Source organism: Poecilia latipinna, unplaced genomic scaffold (assembly GCF_001443285.1).
Source record: "Poecilia latipinna isolate Pla-1442-1.1 unplaced genomic scaffold, P_latipinna-1.0 Scaffold3405, whole genome shotgun sequence".
NCBI classification, from domain to species: domain Eukaryota; kingdom Metazoa; phylum Chordata; class Actinopteri; order Cyprinodontiformes; family Poeciliidae; genus Poecilia; species Poecilia latipinna.
Window position 1 is genome coordinate 27,089 of NW_015116021.1, and position 21,244 is coordinate 48,332.

The 21,244-nt window shown below is 42.3% G+C and overlaps 3 protein-coding genes across 5 annotated transcripts; 1 reads left to right on the top strand and 2 right to left on the bottom strand.

Annotated features, from left to right (window-relative positions):
• Positions 1-451: 451 nt before the first annotated feature.
• Positions 452-3,498, bottom strand: LOC106940897 (proline-rich receptor-like protein kinase PERK8). The gene is made up of 3 exons (XM_015023768.1): positions 2,221-3,498; positions 1,680-1,753; positions 452-1,070 (listed from the first exon to the last, which is right to left on the bottom strand). Exons 2-3 carry the CDS (start codon positions 1,740-1,742, stop codon positions 537-539), a joined length of 597 nt encoding a protein of 198 aa, XP_014879254.1. The 5' UTR covers positions 1,743-1,753; positions 2,221-3,498; the 3' UTR covers positions 452-536.
• A 243-nt stretch (positions 3,499-3,741) lies between these two features.
• Positions 3,742-10,363, bottom strand: LOC106940893 (very low-density lipoprotein receptor-like). Its single transcript, XM_015023762.1, has 21 exons — positions 10,252-10,363; positions 10,000-10,146; positions 9,347-9,562; positions 9,070-9,267; positions 8,695-8,910; positions 8,391-8,620; positions 8,185-8,314; positions 7,875-8,059; positions 7,608-7,794; positions 7,202-7,414; positions 6,944-7,127; positions 6,675-6,876; positions 6,409-6,573; positions 6,048-6,248; positions 5,174-5,720; positions 4,985-5,101; positions 4,788-4,892; positions 4,486-4,713; positions 4,059-4,401; positions 3,871-3,979; positions 3,742-3,801 (listed from the first exon to the last, which is right to left on the bottom strand). The coding sequence occupies exons 1-21, from the start codon at positions 10,301-10,303 to the stop codon at positions 3,778-3,780; spliced, it is 3,999 nt and encodes a 1,332-aa protein (XP_014879248.1). The 5' UTR covers positions 10,304-10,363; the 3' UTR covers positions 3,742-3,777.
• Positions 10,364-11,487: 1,124 nt separating this feature from the next.
• Positions 11,488-20,900, top strand: LOC106940894 (mothers against decapentaplegic homolog 2-like). Of its 3 annotated transcripts, none has more exons than XM_015023766.1 (10): positions 11,488-11,696; positions 13,073-13,499; positions 14,667-14,756; positions 14,846-15,039; positions 18,046-18,180; positions 18,282-18,344; positions 18,947-19,000; positions 19,672-19,884; positions 20,070-20,207; positions 20,471-20,900. In XM_015023766.1, exons 2-10 carry the CDS (start codon positions 13,264-13,266, stop codon positions 20,617-20,619), a joined length of 1,272 nt encoding a protein of 423 aa, XP_014879252.1. In that variant the 5' UTR covers positions 11,488-11,696; positions 13,073-13,263; the 3' UTR covers positions 20,620-20,900. The 3 variants fall into 3 exon arrangements, with proteins under 3 accessions (XP_014879252.1, XP_014879249.1, XP_014879250.1); XM_015023763.1 differs by having other exon boundaries at positions 11,490-11,696; positions 18,282-18,356; positions 20,471-20,619; XM_015023764.1 differs by lacking the exon at positions 11,488-11,696 and having other exon boundaries at positions 13,264-13,499; positions 18,282-18,356.
• The last annotated feature ends 344 nt before the right edge of the window (positions 20,901-21,244 follow it).

Sequence of the window (21,244 nt, forward strand, 5' to 3'; positions counted from 1 at the left end):
AGTCAGAAACTGTAATTCCTATGTTTCATTGCGTTTATGTAGCATTCATTAACATTAGAATCATTGTAAATAAATTCCCACTGATTAAATCGTAAAATCAGACAACGTTAATAAACAAGGATGTGATACCTCATAGGGGGAGGCATTTATCGTATCGTGGTAAGTTTCTTGATTTATCAGTGTCACGAACGATAAATTGCAATTAATGTTTGAAAGCCCCGCCCCAGTCAGTCAGTATCATCGGGATTGTTAGTTTTACTATTTTCTCCACTGATTGTTCAATAAAAGAACCAATACATTTTTGGGGGGTGGGGGGTGATTAAAAACCAGTTAAAATGTGAAGTTTAGAAATACAAAATACATTGATTCATGTGGCGCTACAAATGAGTGTTTTTCGGGAGCCGTATTTGTGTTGGTGGGACTATGTCATTCCTTAAAATGAAATAATAAATAATTCTTAATGTCACCTTTATTGTTATCAAAGTAGTACCGATAAAATATTGTGATAAAACTTCAAGTCCATATAGCCCAATTCCTCATATGCTGTCTCCTCGAGGTGGCGGCGGCTCGGCTGTTAGAAGCTGCACGGTGAAACAATCCAAACTGGTAGCAGGGGTGTCTTCGGGGATGGTGGAGGGCGTGTCTGTGGAAACCGACAGAGGAGTGGGTGTGAGGACCTGTACAGGAGCGGGTGGGGTGGCTTCCCGCTGGAGGCCCTCGTATGCGCCGGTGCCTTTTGGTTTCGTCGTGATTATTGCCATGCCAGCATCCGGAGAGTCGGGTGCTGCGCCGAGAGAGCTGTCCACCTGGAGAGCAGTCTGACAGGGACCCTGTGGGAGGGGTTGTAGAGGGTCTATGTCTGTGGAGGTCTGTGGATCCTCAGGCACCGGCGGTGCTGCCGAGTCGGTTGTGGATGAAGAAGGATTGGAGTCCAGGAGCTCCGTCTGCAGGCCCGTGTCTGTTAGCGCCGGTTGTGAGGGTCCGAACTGGACTTCGGTCTCCTCCGATGATGACATCGACTCGCTGGACTCTGATGATTTTGAGGAATCGTCTTCCACATGTAGGCAAACCTGTTTAAATAGAAAAAAGGTAATTGGCCTATTTATTAAAGCTGCAATATGTAAATTTTATTTAAAAAACAAAACAAAACACAATATATAGTGTCATGTAAAAAAATGGAGTTCCTCTATCTCCTAACAGTGCTCCCGATGCAGACTAGAAACAACCAATAAGAGGCAGAAGGCGGGTCTTCGTGATGTCAATCACCCCCAACCCTTCTCTCTTGTGCTACTAGCCTCTGTGTTCATGAATGCTGGGCTAGTTAGCATAGCCACCAATGACGATGGAACTGTTTTACTGTAACTGCAAGTTGTTTCTCAACCACTAGCACACTGAACTTCATACACAAGATTGATTGACAGCACTAAGAACCTCCTCATGGCTCTGATTGGTTGTTTTTGACCAGTTGCAGTGCATTTTTGCAGACTGCTATAGTAGATGGAGGAGCTTGATTTATTTGGGGGGTTTTTTCACAGATTATGTGTCTCGTATTACACTGTCACAACATGGTGACAGTTGAAATAAATATGGGGGAAAAAAACTTTTTTGTTTTTAAATATAAAAGTTACATACTGCATCTTCGAGTAGTAAAAGGTAGTCAGAGAAGTAGAGCTACTCACCGGTTTAGATGTCACAAACGTCACCATAAGTGCTGCCCAAAATGCAGCCCCTGCAACTTCCATTGTCCCCTCTGCTATATTTGAAGAAACAGGTAGAATGTAAGTAGGTGGATGCTTCGTATGACAATACAGGTCATCAGTTTACACTCGCTCATCAACTACATTTGTGCCATTTTATTTCTGGGCTCTTGACATATCTGAACTGGTCATATTTCAGGATGAACAGGTTATCAACATAACGACAGTGACACCATTGTTCCATAAGCTTCCAGTTTATAACAGGTTTGAAATGTTGACGGGTTTTTGGGATGTTCTTGAATATTCTGACTCATTTCCTTTCATTTTGGTTTCAGCCTGTACACAAAAGCTGTTTGGAATTGTTAAACCATATTTGTTTTGCCGTCATACCCTGGAAAAAGAACTATTCAAGCAAATCATTCAAGTCCCTAAAAGTAAAGACATTAATTCCAATAAGGAATGTATGTCTCTCCTAATACATGTTGTACTGTCATATGAAAGGTAATCCTCTTTTCAGGCTTACCTCAGCAGTACCTCCAAGACGATGCTTGCCTCTTCTATGTCCAGAATGAACTAAACATTTGAGATGGGTCTGTTTTTATATGGCTGTTTACATATGTGGGGGCTACACAGCAGCAATCCATCATCTGGGGGATGGGGGGGGGGGGGGCCCTTATTATATTGTAGATAAACTCTCCAACTATAGAAGCTGAATCATTTAACACCCACACACGAGTTGAAATTAAAGAGTTTAAAATTCTTACTGGAAAATGAGAGAATGAGCGGACCAGAAGTTGCCTCACAGCCAAAGTAAACATGATTTGTGGTTTTTGTGTAAACAATAGGAAGAATTTGGTCCAGACTTTAAATAACATCTAGATTCTGGGCTGAATACACTGGGGTGCCATGGAGATGTTTGCAACAAAAATATATGCATGGAGTTCAAACAGCCTCACTGTGGAACACACAAAGCTTTCCTAGAAGCAGTTTCATCTCACTAACGATCAGAATGTGTTACCATCACTGTGTTTTCCCTCATAACTTAAGCTTTCCTGAGGTAGCAGAGTCATCTAATGTGTTCAAATTTTAAAAGCCGTCAGCTAAGGAGCATCTTAGTTTTCAGATGCCGAGACATGACCCTGCAAATTTTAGTTCAACACTGAATGTCTCCCTCTACACTCCAAATACACCTTGCATGTAAAACAAGGTGTACCCAATAGCCACTATCAAGTACATCTTGAGCCCCCTTTGACAAATTTAGGGCAGACTTTAGTCCATATTGACATGCAGTTCCTGCTCATCAATGAGATGCAGCTCATGTTCCATCACATCCCACAGGTGATCTGGTAGAGTGCTGGCTTTAAAAGCTAGTTGGATATATTCCAAGCTTTATGACATGGACCTTTTCCCTACTGGAAGTAGCCAACAAAAGACTGAAACAGTGCCAAAGGGATAGACTGTTATTTAAGCAGGGTGTGGCATTTAATTAAGGGGCCAAAAAAAAAAAAAAAATCCCCCACCCCGTCAAGCAGGAATGAAGTATGCTTATGCCGAATTGTTACCAGACCAAATTATCCCTCAGTTATCATATCTTGCTTTGCTTCCTGTTAGCCGACAGCTTTCAGTGTGAGCATCTGCCCCTCAGCATCAAGGTTTGACATGAGCAGTCTCTCTCCACTTGTAAAATGTCAAATAGTCTGCACCCCATTTGTCTCATTGCATTGTTCGTGTTCTTGAAGTGGACAGTACAAGTAAAGCTTTGGTTCACTTGAAACTGAAGTAAAATCTCAGGCAGGTTAGTGCCATGTTTGCAGAGATTCTAACCCTTGTTCCCATTTCAGAGCTTCCTTATAGGTCACAGAATTCACTTCTGGGGGCGCTCTACATGCATGTTTAAGGACTTTAGAACTCCAACACTTGAGTATGACAATTTACCTTTTCACAACTTGAAATTAATATTTTATCCGAGCAGACATCACTAAACAATTAAGTGTCAGTTTTTTTGCACAAAGCGTTTTAAATATTGAAGACGCATCAAGCCAACTGAAAATGCAAACTCTTTATTAAAAAAAGTTATGAATTAATCCACAGAAGATACTGGTTCCTGCAAGAAATGACAGGAAGTTAGAACTTCAAAGACAGGAGTAAAGAGGTTCCATGTTCATCATGTCACCTCTTGCTTCTTTGAAGTTGCCTGGGTATTCTGTGTGCCACTTGTGGTTTCCACTTTTTTCTGCAGTTCAGACATGCTGGTTTCCACTGTTGCATCTGGTCTCCCTCCCCTGTATTAAGGATACAATTAAGTTTGTGGCACCAAGAATACATACACTTCACATTTAAATTCAGAATAAGTGTAAAAACCTTGAAGTAGCATTTTTGAGGACCACTGCCATCACAGCAATGACAACTATGCCACAGAGACCTGCAGCACCATAGATAATGGGGCCCTGGATGCCTTTTGCTGCAATGTTCTGACAAGATGCTCCACTGTAGTTCTCAACACATTTGCATGTAGTGACCCCATCAATTTTCACACAGCTCCCTTTCCCACTGCAACGATTCTGGCTGCACTTTGCCTCCAGGACTTCAGCGTTTTCCTCTACAGCTTTGCCCAGGTTCATCTTCGGGGATGGAGTGTGAGGAGGAAGTGTACTCTGATTTGAAGTAGAGACCTTTGTTTCTGACTGTTGCTTGGCACCAGCACCTTAAAGGAAAAACCAGTTTCAAGCAGAGGTTTAGTGAAATTTGAAGCCAGCCATACAGCTTATCCATTTTAAACGTTACATACAGTTTTCATCTGAGTGATCGGCACAGTCAGCATGGCCGTTGCAGAATTTCTCAGCTGGCAGGCAGGTTTGGTCCAGACATTTTCTACCACCAGTTGAGCAGCTCTGATCAGGGCTGCAGTTTGTGTCTTTTGCATTGAAGTCATGGGCACATTTGCACGTCCGTCCTGTTGGGGTGGCGAGGCACAGGTGCTGGCAGTTGCCATTGTTTGCTGCACACTGGTTGGAACCTGAAGGGAATGAGACTAGACTTTAGAATTTTAAAGCATCACCAAATCCTCTTGGGAATTAAGCCATCACTTACCAGACTGCGTAGACTCACTGTAGGCTTTCAAGCCAAGTACTCTTGTGCCAACCTCAAACCATAGTTTTTGCTGCTGATCTTCTCTGTACCAAAGTCTTGTCATATCTGAGGGTAATTGACAGGCATGGCATTTAGAAATATACAATTTAAGTTGAATATTTGAGGTAGCATGTTCCCTCCAGCAATATTGACATTACCACCGACAGTCATCCAGATTGGCATGTCACCAAGAGCTACAGCAGTCAGCCCAGCTCCAGCCTCTAGTTCCTTGTATCCAGAGCCATCAGTCTTGACTAGACTGATTTTCCCCATTCCTGTGAAACATTTAGGCCATTTAAGAAAAAAAAAAAAAAAAGTAGTGAAACATTACTCTGATGTAGTTGTACCTGTGTTAGCCCAGTAGATCATGTCCCCAGTACTGGAAAAGACTAGAGATGCTGGTTGAACTGCATCTTTCCACACAACTCGTCGCTCTCCACCATCCATGTAAGCACATTCTACTGCAGCCTTGCTGCCAGCATCTTTCAGATTTAGGTTGGTAAAGCAAACTTTTCCACTTTTAGGATGAAGGGCAATGGAACCCACTCCAGCAATCCCATCTTTTATTAGAATGGCTGTGTATGCCCCGGTTTTTGACGTAACCTGCAGTCGGGGCTGTTTGTTGCTGCTCCAGTATACATTAAGGGTCACCCAGTCAAGGGCCATGGCAGTGATTTGGTCATCTAGCAGTTTGAGAATCTGCCCTTCAGCAACCAAGGCCAAGTCTCTCAGCTTGAAGAACTTTATTGAAGTTGTGTTGGCATCCGTCAAGACCAGAGTGTTGTCATGTGTGCTGTAGTCCATGATTTTTGCGTCACTTATGCCAGGGATTGTCATTGCCAGATGGTCAGGCAAGCCTTTTAACTCTGTTGCCTGTTGGGCTTGAAAATAGATCTGCAGAAATACATTAGTTATGCAAGTCATTAAATAATTTTGAAGTTCCATTGGTTTAAGACTCAATTTGTCTTTAGCTAAGATTTCTTTGACATGACCTTAGCATCTAATGCTAAGGTCAGAGAGCTGCTGACCGAGTTTGCAGGACCAGAACCGATTTCCCCATATTCCCTTGGTCCTGTGGAAGACTTTGAATAGTGCTACACAAATAACCACTTGTGTTCCAGCTTACAGGTAACTGAGTCACCATGCTTTTCTGCATTCCCTTTCCCACAGAATATAAATTCTGAATTTAAAGCAACTACACAACTGACATCTAGCACAAACCTTTGTGACAGCAGGTGGTGACAACAGCAGCAGGAATGTTGATTTGGGCAGACTGGAACAGAGCAGACCATCTTCAGCCAAAGACATGCCACTGGGACACTTGCACACAGCCTGACGTCTTTGTGCCAAAACACACATGTGGGAACAGGCCATCTTCTTACAGGGGCTCTCTGTGTCCATCTGCATTATTGGATGTATAATCTAGAAATGGGGAAATCAGAAACTGGTTTTGACCAAACCAAGATTTGCACCCGACAGGTGAAGACATTGCAGCAGGACACTATGTAGAAAGTTAGGATCGTCTTGAACATCTGGGTCAGTTCTAGTATGCATTTCCAGTTCCAAGTTGGACAAAACTCACCTTAATAGCAAAAGGTTGGCCAGGTCTCTTCAGGATAACCTGCCTGTTCTTACCGGAGAGTTTATTAACAGCTTGCACCACTCTCCTCTTGGCATCAGACCAGTAAAGCAAGTCATTGAATACAGCCACAGAAAAGGGATTGGTAGTCTCCTTCAGCTGGAAAATCTGAAAGATAAGTGCTTTAAACTGATGAACTTTGTTAGGTTACGTTATTGGGGAGGCTTTTGAAGCTAGTTAATCCTGAGAGAACTTTTGGCTTCATTTACCTTCACATTGTCACCGTCTAGCGTGGAAGACCCAATTGCTTTCAGTCGTTCATCTGTCCAGAAAACCCTCTCTGAAAGGACATCTACTGTAATGCCACCTGGCCAGCCCAAGCTGGAGTTCACGATTGCCTTCCTCTCAGACCCATCCATGCCAGCTCGTTCAATCTTAACCAAGTTACCAATTTCTGTCCAAAACATCAGCCTAAGAGAGGGACAAGTATGAATGTCAGCTCAGTACAGTTTTTACTTCTAAGGTCTTTTAAGCCAACCCTTTTTGTGGCAGCAGGGCCAGAGAGCGAGGCTGGTCCAACTCTTCATCCAGGATGATGCTTTGGTCCAGTGACTTGACAGATGCTTTTGCGAGGCTGATGGCAACAATCTGACTATTTACACCATCAATCCAGTACAGGTTCCTTGCAAGCCAGTCTACAGCTACAGAGTCTGCCCGGACACCTTTAACAGGAACATTTACATTATGCTTTAAACTGATTCAGATGCCAGTAAAAGTTTTTCTTGTCACCCCAAACCTTTAGTGAGAATTCCTGTAGTCTTCTGGTCCATAGAAGACCACCTGATTGTTTCAGTGTCCACACCAACCCAGAAAACCTTCTGGTCCCGCCAGTCATAGTCTACAGACAAGATTGCCTTTTTGGCAGATGAAGACAAGACATCAAGGCTTCCGGTGCGCAAACCATACATGTACAACTCTGTCTGGACAGATGCCAGCAGGAACGGTTCACCTATGAAGAGATTGCAACAATCGACAAGGTATAGAGTGAAAACATGTAAGCTTGATGAATGCACACAAGGTTTCAAATGAACATTTGAGACAAACTCGCCTTGTAGCATTTAAGAATTCAGGATACAGCAACCATTGAGAAAACGGTTGCAGTGTCCCAGTTCACCTTATCCCCCAATGTTGGGATACTTTACCTGTGATTTTGCATTGGTATTCATCCGCCTCCATTATAAAGCCTGGATGGCACTCACACTGGTATGACCCAGGTGCATTAATGCACAGATGACTGCACACACTTTGTGCCTGGTTGTCACACTCATCTACATCAGAGCACGTTTGACCATCTTCCAGCAGCCTGTACCCTGCTGTGCAGCGACAGCGCTATAAATAGAATACAAGATTCAAAGTCAAGCCACTACTGTACAGTCTTTTGCTTTTTCACAGTTTAAGTGGTCTCTCACCGGTCCCTGGGGTGTGCTGTGGCAGCCCTGTATACAGCGGTCAGCAGCAGTACAGGCCATATGGCAGCTGCCCCCCTCATCTGAACCATCTGCACAGTTTGTAACGTCATTACAGACAAGGACCGGATCCAGACACTCCTGGCTGCCACACTGGAACTCATGAGGGAGGCATGTTCCCATGCCACCTGGGAAGTTTAACCAAAAAAAAAAAAAAAAGTCAGAATTTTAGGAACTAAACAGCAATCATTTACAGTTATCCATTATTTAAAGAAAACTATGCATTCAAGTACAGTTAAATATGCATACTCACATTCTGTCTCATCACTACCATCGTCACAGTCTTTAATCTCATCACATCTCCAGACTGTAGGAATACACTGGGTGTTTGACTTACAAGACCACTGGAAGGCACCACAGCTGACTGGTGTCACAGGACAATCCTACAGTAGAAGGGATATCATGAGTCCTTGTGCAACTCGAGAGCGAAGGAGGGATTAAAAAAAAAAAAAACAGGACCTTTTCATCCGAGCCATCTTTGCAGTCCTGGTCTCCATCACAGAGCCACTCCTGCACCAAGCACTCCTTGCTGTGAGGACAGCGATGTTTGGTTGTGCAGACCGGTGGCTTGGTGCAGCCGTCCTCATCCGAGCGATCCGGACAGTCAGGATGACCATCACAACGCATTGACGCCAAAACACACTGGCCACTGAGGCACTTAAACTCTGTAGAGCTGCACTGCAAATCAGCTACAGGAGGGCCGTAGCATGTTAGAGCACCGCGAAGGAGCGTCGTCACAAATTGTGAAGTCGTGCGAGCATACCACAGGTTGCCTCGTCACTGCCGTCGCTACAGTCCTGCTCCCCGTCACACAGGAAACTGCTGGGGACGCAGCGGCTGTTTTCGTCACATAGATGAGCGCAACCCTCCATGCGCTTGGCACAGGCAAGTTCGTCAGAGCGGTCCTGGCATTGTGGCACGCCGTCGCACACTTTACTTCTCTCAATACATTTTCTTCCGTGGGCGCATTGGAACTGGTCTGTAGCAGGATTATAAAGAGTACCAAAATATGAATGCAAGGTGTAGCAGTCATCACCATCTTAGATGCCTTTTTGTAGTGGTCTAGCAAGCGCCTATACCGCTAGTTGTGGCTTAAGAGTTTACTTTAAGCAGATTATAGCCAGTTTAGGTCACCTACCAGTTCCACATTCTGAGACACAATCTTCCTCATCTGAGCCATCTCTGCAATCTGGTTCTCCATCACAGACATGATTGTAGTGGACACAGTCCGACTTGTCTTTGCACATCTGGGAGCCCAAGCCACATCTGAGGGGACGAGACTGACCGGAAGGGGCCGTTGTAGGTCCTGTAATTGTTCCAGCTTCCTTTTGGTCCTCTGAAAACCATGCAGCACACACGACTGAAGTTGAAAACTGCCCACCCTAGAGTCAAAGAGCAAAACAGAAGCCACATACCACAGTTTGCCTCATCAGTGCCATCCAGACAGTCCTTCTCTCCATCACAGATGAAGTTTGCAGGCAAGCAGTGGCTCTTCTCATCACAGTGGTGAGCGCAGTCTTCAGGGTGTTTCTGGCATTGTTGTTCATCTGAGCGGTCCTGACACTGAGGTACACCATCACATACCTGATCTTTGTCTATACACTTCTTACCATGGGCACACTGGAACTGGTCTGTTTGGAAACAGGCGTTTGGTTGAACTTCAGGCAACATGCATGCACTTTTAAAAATTCATTGCAACAAGACTTCACTGAAAGCATCAAGGCAAATCACATTGGGCCAGCAATATAGCCATGTAGGACGTTTATAGATGCACAAATTTTAGGAAAAGAAAAATTCTAAGTTATATACAAGGAAAGGAGCACTACATAACTTCAAGTTTATACTGAGCAATAGCTCCCCCACCTTCTTGAAGGGGAAAAAAAAAGTTAATGCGATAGGTTTGAGTTAAAGAAATTTGTGAACAGTACATAGTTCAGGTAGGAGTTAATGTTAATTTGAACTCAGTTTATGAGTCAAGTTCTCAGCTCTACATATCAAATTCCAGTCTGAGCAGGCTTTTGCTTCATGTAAAGAAGGCTAAGCTCCCAGTTAACCCTTTGAGTCATACCAGAACTACATCCTGCTTCACAGTCCTGTTCATCAGAACCATCCTTGCAGTCCTCCTCTCCATCACAGACATGGTTGTAGGGGATACATTCTAAGCCATCCTTGCATAGACTATACCCCATTCTGCAACGATTAAGACAGCTTCCAGCTGGGGAAGAGAAAAAAAAACAAAACAAAATTAAGTCAATGGAAAAGAAAAAACAAAGTCATAAACTTATAAATACACACCAAAATTGTGGGGGGAGTTGCTTACCTTGTAAAAACAGTGCCAATAAGCCCACACAAAGCCATAACTGACCACCCATTGCCACAGGGAAGTCAAAATGAACCAGATGCTAGGACGTTCTGGGGAGGCAGCTTATAAAGGCACCAGATTCAGCCAGTTGAGTCTAATTGCACACCTAAGTAGGGGCGGAGCTGCTGGAGATGTTAGGAGCAGCTGTATGGCATGCCAAAAAATGCCACAATTCACAAAAAAAATAGCCAACTATTAAGGATAATGTGTGTGCTAATTTATTTAAGCTAGATGTAAATTAATATAAAGAAATAAAAGAATCTTTTTTAAAAAAATAAAATAAAAAGTTCATTGTTAAAATCCCATCAAATTATTTTAGTATTTATTTAAATATTTCAGAGTCCATGTACTGGATCCTGAATTCATAATAATTGACTTCATAATAAAGTGAGGCCTGTGAATCAACTATTTGATTATGTACCTTTCCCGATAGTTAGACATGAGACTTGAGTCAACTTTGAATATTGCAGTTTTAACACCATCCACTCTCTTTAAGCGTGAAAAATAACATGATTCCAAAAATGAAAGGAAAATTGTTAAAATGTAACTTAGACATATTTTAAAAATTTAATATTTGACCTGTATGGTTAAGTTTTTTTGAAAATAAATAAATAGTTATATAAATACATCTGCACAAATATTTATTTTACCTGTTGACCTTAAAAACATGAAGTGGTTGGAACTAATATTGCTCTTGGAAAAGGTGATTAGTGTGAAGGTGACAATACTCCTATGTTCTGTAGAGGTTGTATAAAAATTACTTTAGATTGTGGGTGTGGTTAATCCAGAGAACAATAAACATGTCAAAGAGAAAAATATCAACTACTAACTATAATTTGAAAACAAATCTTATTTTCGGCCTCCCCTCATGAGTTGGGGTTTTGAACACTGGGCTACCTGTCTCAGTCATAAGTAAGTATTAATTAAACAAGCGCTGAACATGGTAACTTAATTCATTTTGCTAAAATATTTCTTTCTTTCTTTCTTTCTTTCTTTCTTTCTTTCTTTCTTTCTTTCTTTCTTTCTTTCTTTCTTTATTTCTTTCTTTCTTTCTTTCCATTAATTTTGAGGTATATTAATGGATATTTAGTCAAGTTACTGTGGCCACTGTTATTTTCGCCTCACTTCTAAATTTCGGCACAAAAACACTTAAAATCACAGAACGAACACATTTCTGTGTCCAATCAGGAGGGATTAAGAGTTCTTGCGTCACTGTGACGTTTGTAGCCTGTTCCGGTGTAGCTAACTCAGCTAACGAGCAACTGTAGCGCTGGTAGCAACTTGAGAGGAGCCCTGTATGGTTTGGCTGCTGAATTGTACTCAGAAAATATTTTTATGAGTGTTTTTTTAGGTCTCCGGACGGTAGCCGCTGTTGAAGCGGAGCCTTGGATTGCAAAGCTGGGGTAACTATTGAAAGGCTTTTCGTTGCTTTTTCGGCTTGGGAGTGTGTTGTTTTGAAGCTGCGGTTGATGTTGCTCCGTTAGCCAGCGGGAGCCTCAACTCTGTTTGGAAGAGTTTGTCCAAGATGCTAACAAACCTAGATGCAGATTTTTCAGGAAAAAGATGGGTAGCTGCGCTGAAATGAAGAAACGTTGCATGTACATCGCCAAACAGTTTATTAAAAATAATAATAAAAAAACACTGGGCCTGAATCAGATGGGTTTTGTGGAAAACTCGCTAGGTGCCGAAGTAGCCCCACTTGACTGTTGCGCACAGGAGGGTTTTCCGCGGATCACAACAAAAGGATTTTTGATAACAAGCTGACTGCTAGCTCCGTGAAGCTAACGTCAGCTCCTTTAGCTCGAGTTTGCATTAATAATTAATCGAACTTGCATCTCTAAAATGTGCCTGCTTTTCTTTGCCACCTGTTATTTTAACAAATGTTCTTTGGAAATGTTGGGAGCTAACGCTAGTCATTGTGGTGTTGTGGTTTGAGCCCAGTAGGCCCCCCCCAGGCAGCTAACAGTTGGCCCTCTCAGGGCAACCAAGTTCTTGTAGCTCGGCTGGCCTTGTCTCAAAATACACTACCCGCTTTCAGTCATTTAGCAGCATTCTTTCAGTTGCTTATCGGGCTCGTAAATTTGTCTTGTTTGGAAACGGAAGCCCTGCAGTTATGTTAGCTTACGAGCCAGTTAGCTCGGACGCCTATGACGAGCTAATATTAGATGGTCAGTTCTGGTCACCATATCTGTTGTTTAGCATCAGATTGTAGTGATTCTGTTCTAGTTTTTGAGAGTTGCTACTCTTGGAAAAGTTTAGAGACCACAGTGGACATCAGTGTGGAGCTCTCCGTTTTATATACTAGGTTTAATTTAGAACTTACCAGCGAAATTATCCAGTTCTGTAATAGTTTATAATTTGAGATGAGCCTCTAATTGTTTTTTTGATCGTTGAGATCTGACTTAATGATTTTGGTTTATTTTTATTTATTATGGCTCTGCTGCAGTTTATCGTTAAAACCGTATAATTATTTCCAGACTAACATATCTACGATTTTCATCCAAATCACCCGTTTTTACTTGGATCGGAGCTGACTCGGGTCAAATGCTGAAAAGATCTGAGTTGGATCTGCTGTTTGTGAAGTACATCAGTGCACTTCGACAAACTCATCCTGTTTAAACAGCGTGTTTTGGATTTGTTAAAGATGAGATGAAGGTTATGAACATATGGCTGGTGGCTAATTAATTGGTTGATTAAATTTTTGGGGTTTGAAAAATATATTTTTCTTTCTGATTTTGTGATTTATAATACTTTTTATGGGTTTTTTTTCCCCTGCAAGGTGTCCAAATCTTTTGAGTGACTTCTAGCGTTGGCTTCCACCCTTTGATTCACTCATTACCAGAAGGGCCCCTCAGAGAAAGGGCCCGAAGCTGTAGCTCCAAGTTCGCCCTCCCCCCGCCGTGCGCCCCCTGCCTCGTCGGTAATCGAGAGCTCACACCAAAACCTCCTCGAGGCTCTCGGTGGGTCGAGATGTCGTCCATCTTGCCGTTCACCCCTCCTGTGGTGAAGAGGCTCCTGACGCTGAAGAAGACGTCAACCGGGCCGGGTTTAGCGGGAGGCGGCGAGCAGAATGGGCAAGAGGAGAAGTGGTGCGAGAAAGCTGTGAAAAGCCTGGTAAAGAAGCTGAAGAAGACGGGTCAGCTGGATGAGCTGGAGAAGGCTATCACCTCCCAGAACTGCAACACAAAGTGTGTCACCATCCCGAGGTGAGCTTCCTCCTCTTGTTAATGGTTGGAAACTTTTTTTTTTCCCTGTTTCTCTCCCTAACTTGACTTCATTTCCAAAGACGTGTTTGAGCGTTGGGTTCAGCTGAATATTACAGTTTGCCTCCCACTGTGCCCAAGGCGTCTGCAGGGTTTGTTAAAGGTCAGGAGAAGTCGTTCCCCTTTATCGGCCGACCTTGATGACCCAGACTAAAACTCAGTGGGAACATTTTTGGGAAAGATTTGCTTCCTGGAATTCCCTGGTGTTTGTGTGTCTGATGAAGCAACAGCTCATTTGTCAACTTTCCCTTTTGGACACTTTCTGTAAATGTTTTAAGAATTTCTGAATCTAGGTTTTTTTATTATTATTATTAAAATGATTTTGATTAACTTTCCTCCTCCTCTCATTTCCTTTGTTTTGTGCTATTTGGTGTGCTTCTTGCTGGACACTTATCGTATCGTTTCCCATTTATCTGGATAAATTTATCATCATAATAAGAGTTTTGATTTATCGTTGTCACAGTAAATTCCAATTGATAATGTTTAACGCCCCCAAAACTGTCCACATTGATGGAATTGGTACTTTTACTGTTTTCTCCAGAAACATAAATAGCCTACCAATAAAGCTCAAGTCTATACGTTTTCAGTTAACAACAGTCGCCTCACTGTTGCCAACTCAGCGACTTTGTTACATTCACCAACATTTCAGATCAAAACAAAAAAAAAAATGCTACCAGCCAAATCGGTGGTCAGGCTTTTAAAGATCGGTAATCAGCGATTGGCCAGAAAACTGCAATTGGTGCACCCTCAGTTGTTATTGTCACTTTTGTTATCATCACAAGTGATAAAACCTTTAAGTCCATACCCCCTCCACCCCCCAAAACTCCATATTTTGTTTGTCTCCACATAAGTTCTGAGATATTTATCTGTAGAAAAGCTATTTTTAGTGTTCAATACAGAGCCACAACATGGAGAATGGATTTTTAACATCACTCTTATTTTTCCTCAAGTCCTTCAAAACGGCTTCTTTTGATTGAAGTTCATTTCCACAGTTGAATCTGATGGCTTTATTTTGCCACAGAACTCCAATAAGAGTTTCCACATCCTTACTGAAAAAATACTAATGTTTCTTTCTTTTTTTTCCTGGTTGTGTTTCTTCCCCGTACACAGCAATTGCTCTGAAATATGGGGACTGAGTACACCAAATACGATAGAACAGTGGGACACGTCAGGCCTATACAGCTACCCCGACCAAACCAGGTGAATATCCTCAACTCGCATTTGGTGTTTCACAACGTTTTAAAATTGGACTTTAAAAACATCCTTGTTGCTGTTCGCCGTCCAATCAGATCCCTAGACGGCCGCCAGCAGGTCTCGCACAGGAAAGGCCTTCCTCACGTCATCTACTGCCGCCTGTGGCGGTGGCCGGACCTTCACAGCCACCACGAGCTGCGCGCCATCGAGGCCTGCGAGTACGCCTTCCACCTCAAGAAGGACGAGGTGTGCATCAACCCCTACCACTACCAGAGGGTGGAGACCCCAGGTGAGAGCAACGCTTGTCGGCCAAATCGCTGATACACGTCTGGTTGTAGCACTGCACAGAGAGCAGCCGAAGAGGCAGTCGTCAACTTTTTAAGTCGTTCAACGCAAAGTAAAGCGTTGCGTTTTGACGCAGGAAGGAATTTGTTTCTGGATGTTTTAGTTCTCTCCCTGGTTTAGCACACCTAGATGCAATGATGGCTCATTAGAGGCCTAAGAAGAACATTGACCTGCTGAAAAGGTTGTTACTACCACCAGAGAGGGACCTAAAAGGATGCAGGATGCCGACCCTCCAGGACCAACTTTGGGGCACCACTGGTTTAGTGGTGCCCCAACAGTCCAAAAGGACTGTCAAACTCCAGTCCTTTTGGGCCACTGCAACTTTTAGATGTGTCTCTACTGCACCACACCTGAATAGAATAATTAGGTCATTAGCAAGACTCTGTAGAACTTCTCTACATAAGAAGGAGGTAATTAAGCTATTTCATTCCAGTGTTTTGTACCTGTGGCACATCTAAAAACTGCAGGACAGCAGCCTTTGAGGACTGGAATTTGACACCCCAGTTTAAGAGAATCAATCACATGTTGGCCTGATGTGCAGTGTGTAGAAACAGGAGCTTCAAAAATGATCTTGGAGATTCTGGCCTTTGACTTTCATCATTTAAGAACAAAAGGTAGTTAATTAAATGAGCTCAAATTAAGGCCAGTAAAAAGTAGTAAGAAGTAACTAAAGGTAGTTGTAAATTTTTCATCATCCCTTCAAAATATTTTTAATTTTCCACTGATGCTCACTTATTGTTTTAAGTTCGTCTCCCTAAAATCTGTATAAAAAATTACTACCATACTGGCAGGACCTGAGCTGTCACTGGTAGACTCCAAGCTGCTGTGCGCATGCGTAGTGTTGGAACCGCCTAGCGTGTTGAGACTAGCTAGTTATTTTGCGCTTCGCCATGGGAAAGTATAAGTTTTTACAACTTTGGCTCGGTGATCCGAGATTCAAAGACTAGAAATGACCGAAAGGCATTTTGTAAAGTATGCAGGAAAAAAATCTAAATTTGACCTGGGACGACTTGACGGTGATCAAATCAGACCGACCGGATCAGCCACCATTCATCAGCAGTGGATTCCTGCGTGGGTTGAGGCTCCACCGTGGAGCAGATCCCCGTTTCGGTTTTTGGTGCTAAACGAAGCGATGCAACTGTAAACTCAAGCTCAGCTACGAGCTAAAGTTTTACCAGCGACGCGACGGGAGCTGCAGACAGGCAGCAGACCTTGCTGACTCTAAAGCCAGCGCTCAGAGCTGAGCTGCTCTGAACACCGCAGCAACTAAAGTAAGCTAAATAACACCAACTGCAGCGCTAACAGACTGCAGTGTGAACATACTCAAAAGTGAAAATTCCACTGCAATTGTAGTAAAAGTGGTAAAACTTTTACGTACAAGTTTATCATTCATTATTACTGATGCCATTTAGACACGTTTCATGTTGTTTACATCCGGAAATTTCGCGAAGGGAAAAAGACGATCCTTTTCCTTGCCATCTGTAGCCGCGATAGAACGGTTCCGTTAACTAAGTGAAACTTTCTTAATTTAGAGCAGTGCGCCACAGCAAAGGGGAAATAACTCAGAAAATCCGTCAATGAACAACTCGAATCCAGTCGTATTCCCCACCCCTCACTTTCCGTGTCTGCTAGCTACACGGAGACTCGTTGCCATAGCAACAAACAGCTCCACTGTTTGTGAGGATCCAAAACCATAAAACCCGCAAACGTTTCCCACACAAAGGACAACACATTCAGTCCTTAACAGTTTCATGTTTTCAGGCTTGATGTTTATTTTGCTATTATAAAATGATCATCTGAACACAGCGGTGGATGATTAGCTAATTTAAACAGCTGCTCAAATTGTAACGATCTGACAGAGTTGGTGTGTTGGTCACAGAAACGCCGAATTTCGCTGCATGGACATTTGTTTATTTAAACTTTTCAATGACTTGTGAAATATGATGCCCTTGAACCTTGTTATCAAGTTGTCCTAGTGTTGACATTTAGTAGCAAACTAATATTCTGAGAAAAAAACATCAGCTTGTGAAATTGTAATGTCATTGCATTTTTCTGGTATTCTTTAAAAAAAATAAAATAAACTAAAAATAGTGCTTGCCGTTTTTAACGTGAGGTTTTGGTCAAGTTAGTCACAGTTAGACCTTCAAGTAAGTGGGATAAAGTTTTGTTTTACGTGAGCCGTCATCTTACATGGGTCAGTGAGCCAATTGCAGCTTTCTCGCAGATCATAGATTATCAATCTATAAAAAGTTTGACCTGCCAATTTTAGACGGTGCCATTTTGTTGATTGAAATGTCGCTAAATATAGGAAGAAAGTCTCTGAGTTGTTAACAGTGGGGTCACTATTGATAACTACAAGCTTGCAGACATGACCTGGTGGGCCGGTCTATCGGTCAAACCTCTCGCTGCAGAGCAGAAGAGGAACATGGCTGATTTTTAGACCTTTGCTGAAGTAGAAAAGATCAGAGGATGAGATTGGCTTCACGTAAATGTCGACTGATCACCGATCTCCCAAAATTGAAGACATCGGTGCGAAATTGGCTCGATTTTGTGTTGGTAGTAAAAATATTGTAGAGGTAGTAAATTCAGCTCTAGGACTCCTGTATAAACTCTGAACAAGTAAAACAGAGAAAAAATACAGCAGCTGAACAGACACTGCAGAGGACTGACCAGAGAAACAAACAAAAAACACTCCAACCACAGTTTAAAACAAAACATGTCACAGTTCAACTTCCTGTTTCGAGTAAAACATTTCCTGTTAGTTGAAAAAATGCATCTCAATAAATTCTTAATATAATTAGCTAATATTCCCAAGTCTGTCTTATAATCTTTATGAACTAATTATTCATTTATTTCCTATGAAATCTGTTAGATCTGGTTTTAAGTTTAAAAAAAACCATTTTGCAACACGGTGAGCTCACGTCTTCCTGCGTTTCATCCTCCACCATAGTGCTGCCTCCCGTTCTTGTGCCAAGACACTCAGAAATCCTGTCCGAGCTGCCACCTCTGGACGACTACACTCATTCCATACCCGAAAACACAAACTTCCCCGCAGGAATCGAACCTCCAAACAACTACATACCAGGTAGAATTGTCTGCATTTGACTGCCGCCATCATTTGATGAAGAGTTTTTCTCTCGAACTCCAATTCAGCATCGTCTGGCTTTCTTTCGTTTTTCTCAACAGAGACGCCTCCACCGGGTTACATCAGCGAGGATGGAGAGGCCAGCGACCAGCAGATGAACCAAAGTATGGACACAGGTACCCTCGACTAGCACGTCCTTCTCCCTTGGTGCTGATCAGATGGATGGTATTGTTTTGAAATGAAGTCATGGTATTATCAGAACCGCCTGTTTAGAGCTGCACAATCTGAGGAAAAGACGTGAATATTGGTGGGAACTGCAGTAACGTCATGACTTGCTGTAAACAAACACTGACAATGTGAAATTGTTTAGAGTTTAAAGTTAACATGAGCTACATTCAGACAGCAGGCAAATTAAATGTAATTAAGCCATTTCATTCCAGTGTTTTGTACCTGTGACACATTTAAAAATGCAGGACAGCGGCCCTTGAGGACTGGAGTTTGACACCAGATTTTTATTTTATTTTATTTTTTTGACTCTTTACTTCCTAAAACCTTTTGTGTTGCATTAAACGACAAGTTTCACCAGACATATTACAGATGTAGAGAGGCCGAATGCAAGACACTTAAACAGTGAATGGTTCTTTGTGATATGTTTATTGCAGAGTATATAGATATCAATTTTGATATAGTAATGATGATAAATGAATAAGGCCGTCACAATGTGACGATCTGCTGTAAAACTCTGTTGGTTCTGTTTTTGCTTCAGGTTCTCCACAAGAACTCTCTCCCAGCACTCTGTCTCCGGTCAATCACAGCATGGGTGAGATGTGAACCACCTGCTTTATCACTGTTCAATATTATGTCAATTTGTTTAGATGACGATGCGTTTGCCGATATCACAAAGTATGCCACAATACGACTACTATTCAGTTTAAGTCACAAATGTGAGATAAAAATGATATATCATCCATCCATCTATCGCAGTTATTTACATCTATCTGTGTCAATGCACAAAAAAACCCCAACTAAAACACGACTTGGCCATTTTCTTTCCAAGCTCTTTCAGGCCCTGTTATAGTTTTAGCTTCACCTGGTTCAAATTCTGTAACGATAGCAAAAAAATCTTAAGCACCTTTTGTGCTTTACTAATTTCAGTTACTAATAATTTAACAATTTCCATTATAGCTGCAGATGCATCCTTTGCTACAAATGGTCATGTATTCACTAAAAGAATGCTGTTATTGCATTTTAGGCAATGAAATATTTTTCTTATTTAAAAAAGAAATGAATCATTTGTTTATTTATATCTTTAAATTTATTTCTAATATCTGTTTTAAAAAGGCCTAAGTGGTTAAATTAAAAAATATCTGCAGAATGCATCAAAAATTTTTTGTGTGTTTTTCATCTGGTCATGTGACCGGTTTGTGGAATGGCATTTGTGTTACCATGACGACTGTAGCTAACTACCGATGCCGTGCTCCCGTCCCGCAGACCTGCAGCCGGTGACATACTCGGAGCCGGCCTTCTGGTGCTCCATAGCGTACTACGAGCTCAACCAGCGCGTGGGCGAGACGTTCCACGCTTCTCAGCCTTCGCTGACGGTGGACGGATTCACGGACCCGTCCAACTCGGAGCGCTTCTGCCTCGGCCTGCTGTCCAACGTCAACAGGAACGCCACTGTGGAGATGACTCGGCGGCACATAGGTTGGTTCTAGTCAGCAGAATATCTGTTTCATTTTTTCGCTTCATAATTATTCTGTAAGTTTATCTCAATAGTATCCAAGTAAGATAGAAGTTTGAAAATTAGTTCTAGATTTTGGGGCACAAATTCGCATGTTTTCCTGTTTGTAAGGCATGATGAATTAGATTTTTTATTTTTTTTTTAACAGGAAGAGGAGTTAGACTTTACTACATTGGAGGGGAGGTGTTTGCAGAGTGCTTGAGTGATAGCGCTATCTTTGTCCAGAGTCCAAACTGCAACCAGCGGTACGGCTGGCATCCAGCGACAGTGTGTAAAATTCCTCCAGGTAAGAGGCTGAAAATGGCAGCATGTAGGAGAAAGACGGACTGTTTAGTCAGATAACACTGAACAGTTATGATAATTAACCTCCTTTTAAAATGTATTTTTAATGTAAGTAAGTTCAAAACTTCTTTATTGTTTTGTATTCACAAGCTGTCACAAAAGCCTCAAAAAGCTGAACAGTAGTTGGCACTTTATTCAGAAATAAGCCTTTTTTTGTGTGTCGCCTCTAAAACTCACGCTCCGGTTCTCACGGCTTTCTTCCTCCAGGTTGTAATCTAAAAATCTTCAACAACCAGGAGTTTGCGGCCCTGCTGGCCCAGTCGGTCAACCAGGGCTTTGAGGCCGTCTACCAGCTCACCAGGATGTGCACCATCAGGATGAGCTTCGTCAAAGGCTGGGGAGCCGAGTACAGGTGAGCACCGTCGCAACTAGCATTCCCTATGCTGTGTGCGCTAGAGTTTTCAGTTAATTAGCAAGATTAGCAAGCAGCATGTCCTCACATCGTTAGAAAGTCTTCAATTCATGTATCTTAAATGAAGGCCTTAACATGGCCTTAAAACGGGAGCACAATAACAACGAGATAAGATGCAGGAGCCAGAGTTCGTATTCACATTCTTATAGTCAGTTCAGTTAATTTAAAATGACCCTGAGCAATAATCTGTGTAAACATTTCTACATTCGCTGCACCCCAAACAAGCATTGTGGCCTTAACTACGCTACTCACAGGTCTTACAATTTTGTCATGACATGACAATCTTGTGTGTATTTTATTTTTTTCTTGCTGAACTTTTCTGTCATGCACAGACATATTTGTCGTGTTTGGTAGCTAGCTACTATTAAACCTTCGCTATCTTGCCAGCAGGGCTAATAGTCGACCAGAGTAAGTGCAAATGTACCCCCAGTTGGCTGGGCAAAGTTTGTATTTGCCACTGGCTCCCTTCTTTTGCAGTAGTAGTTCACAATCACCCCATATATTTTTAGTTCTTCGGTCTTAAAATTTAAAAATCTGGCAGTAAAATGGTCTTTTGAAAGTCCTAAATG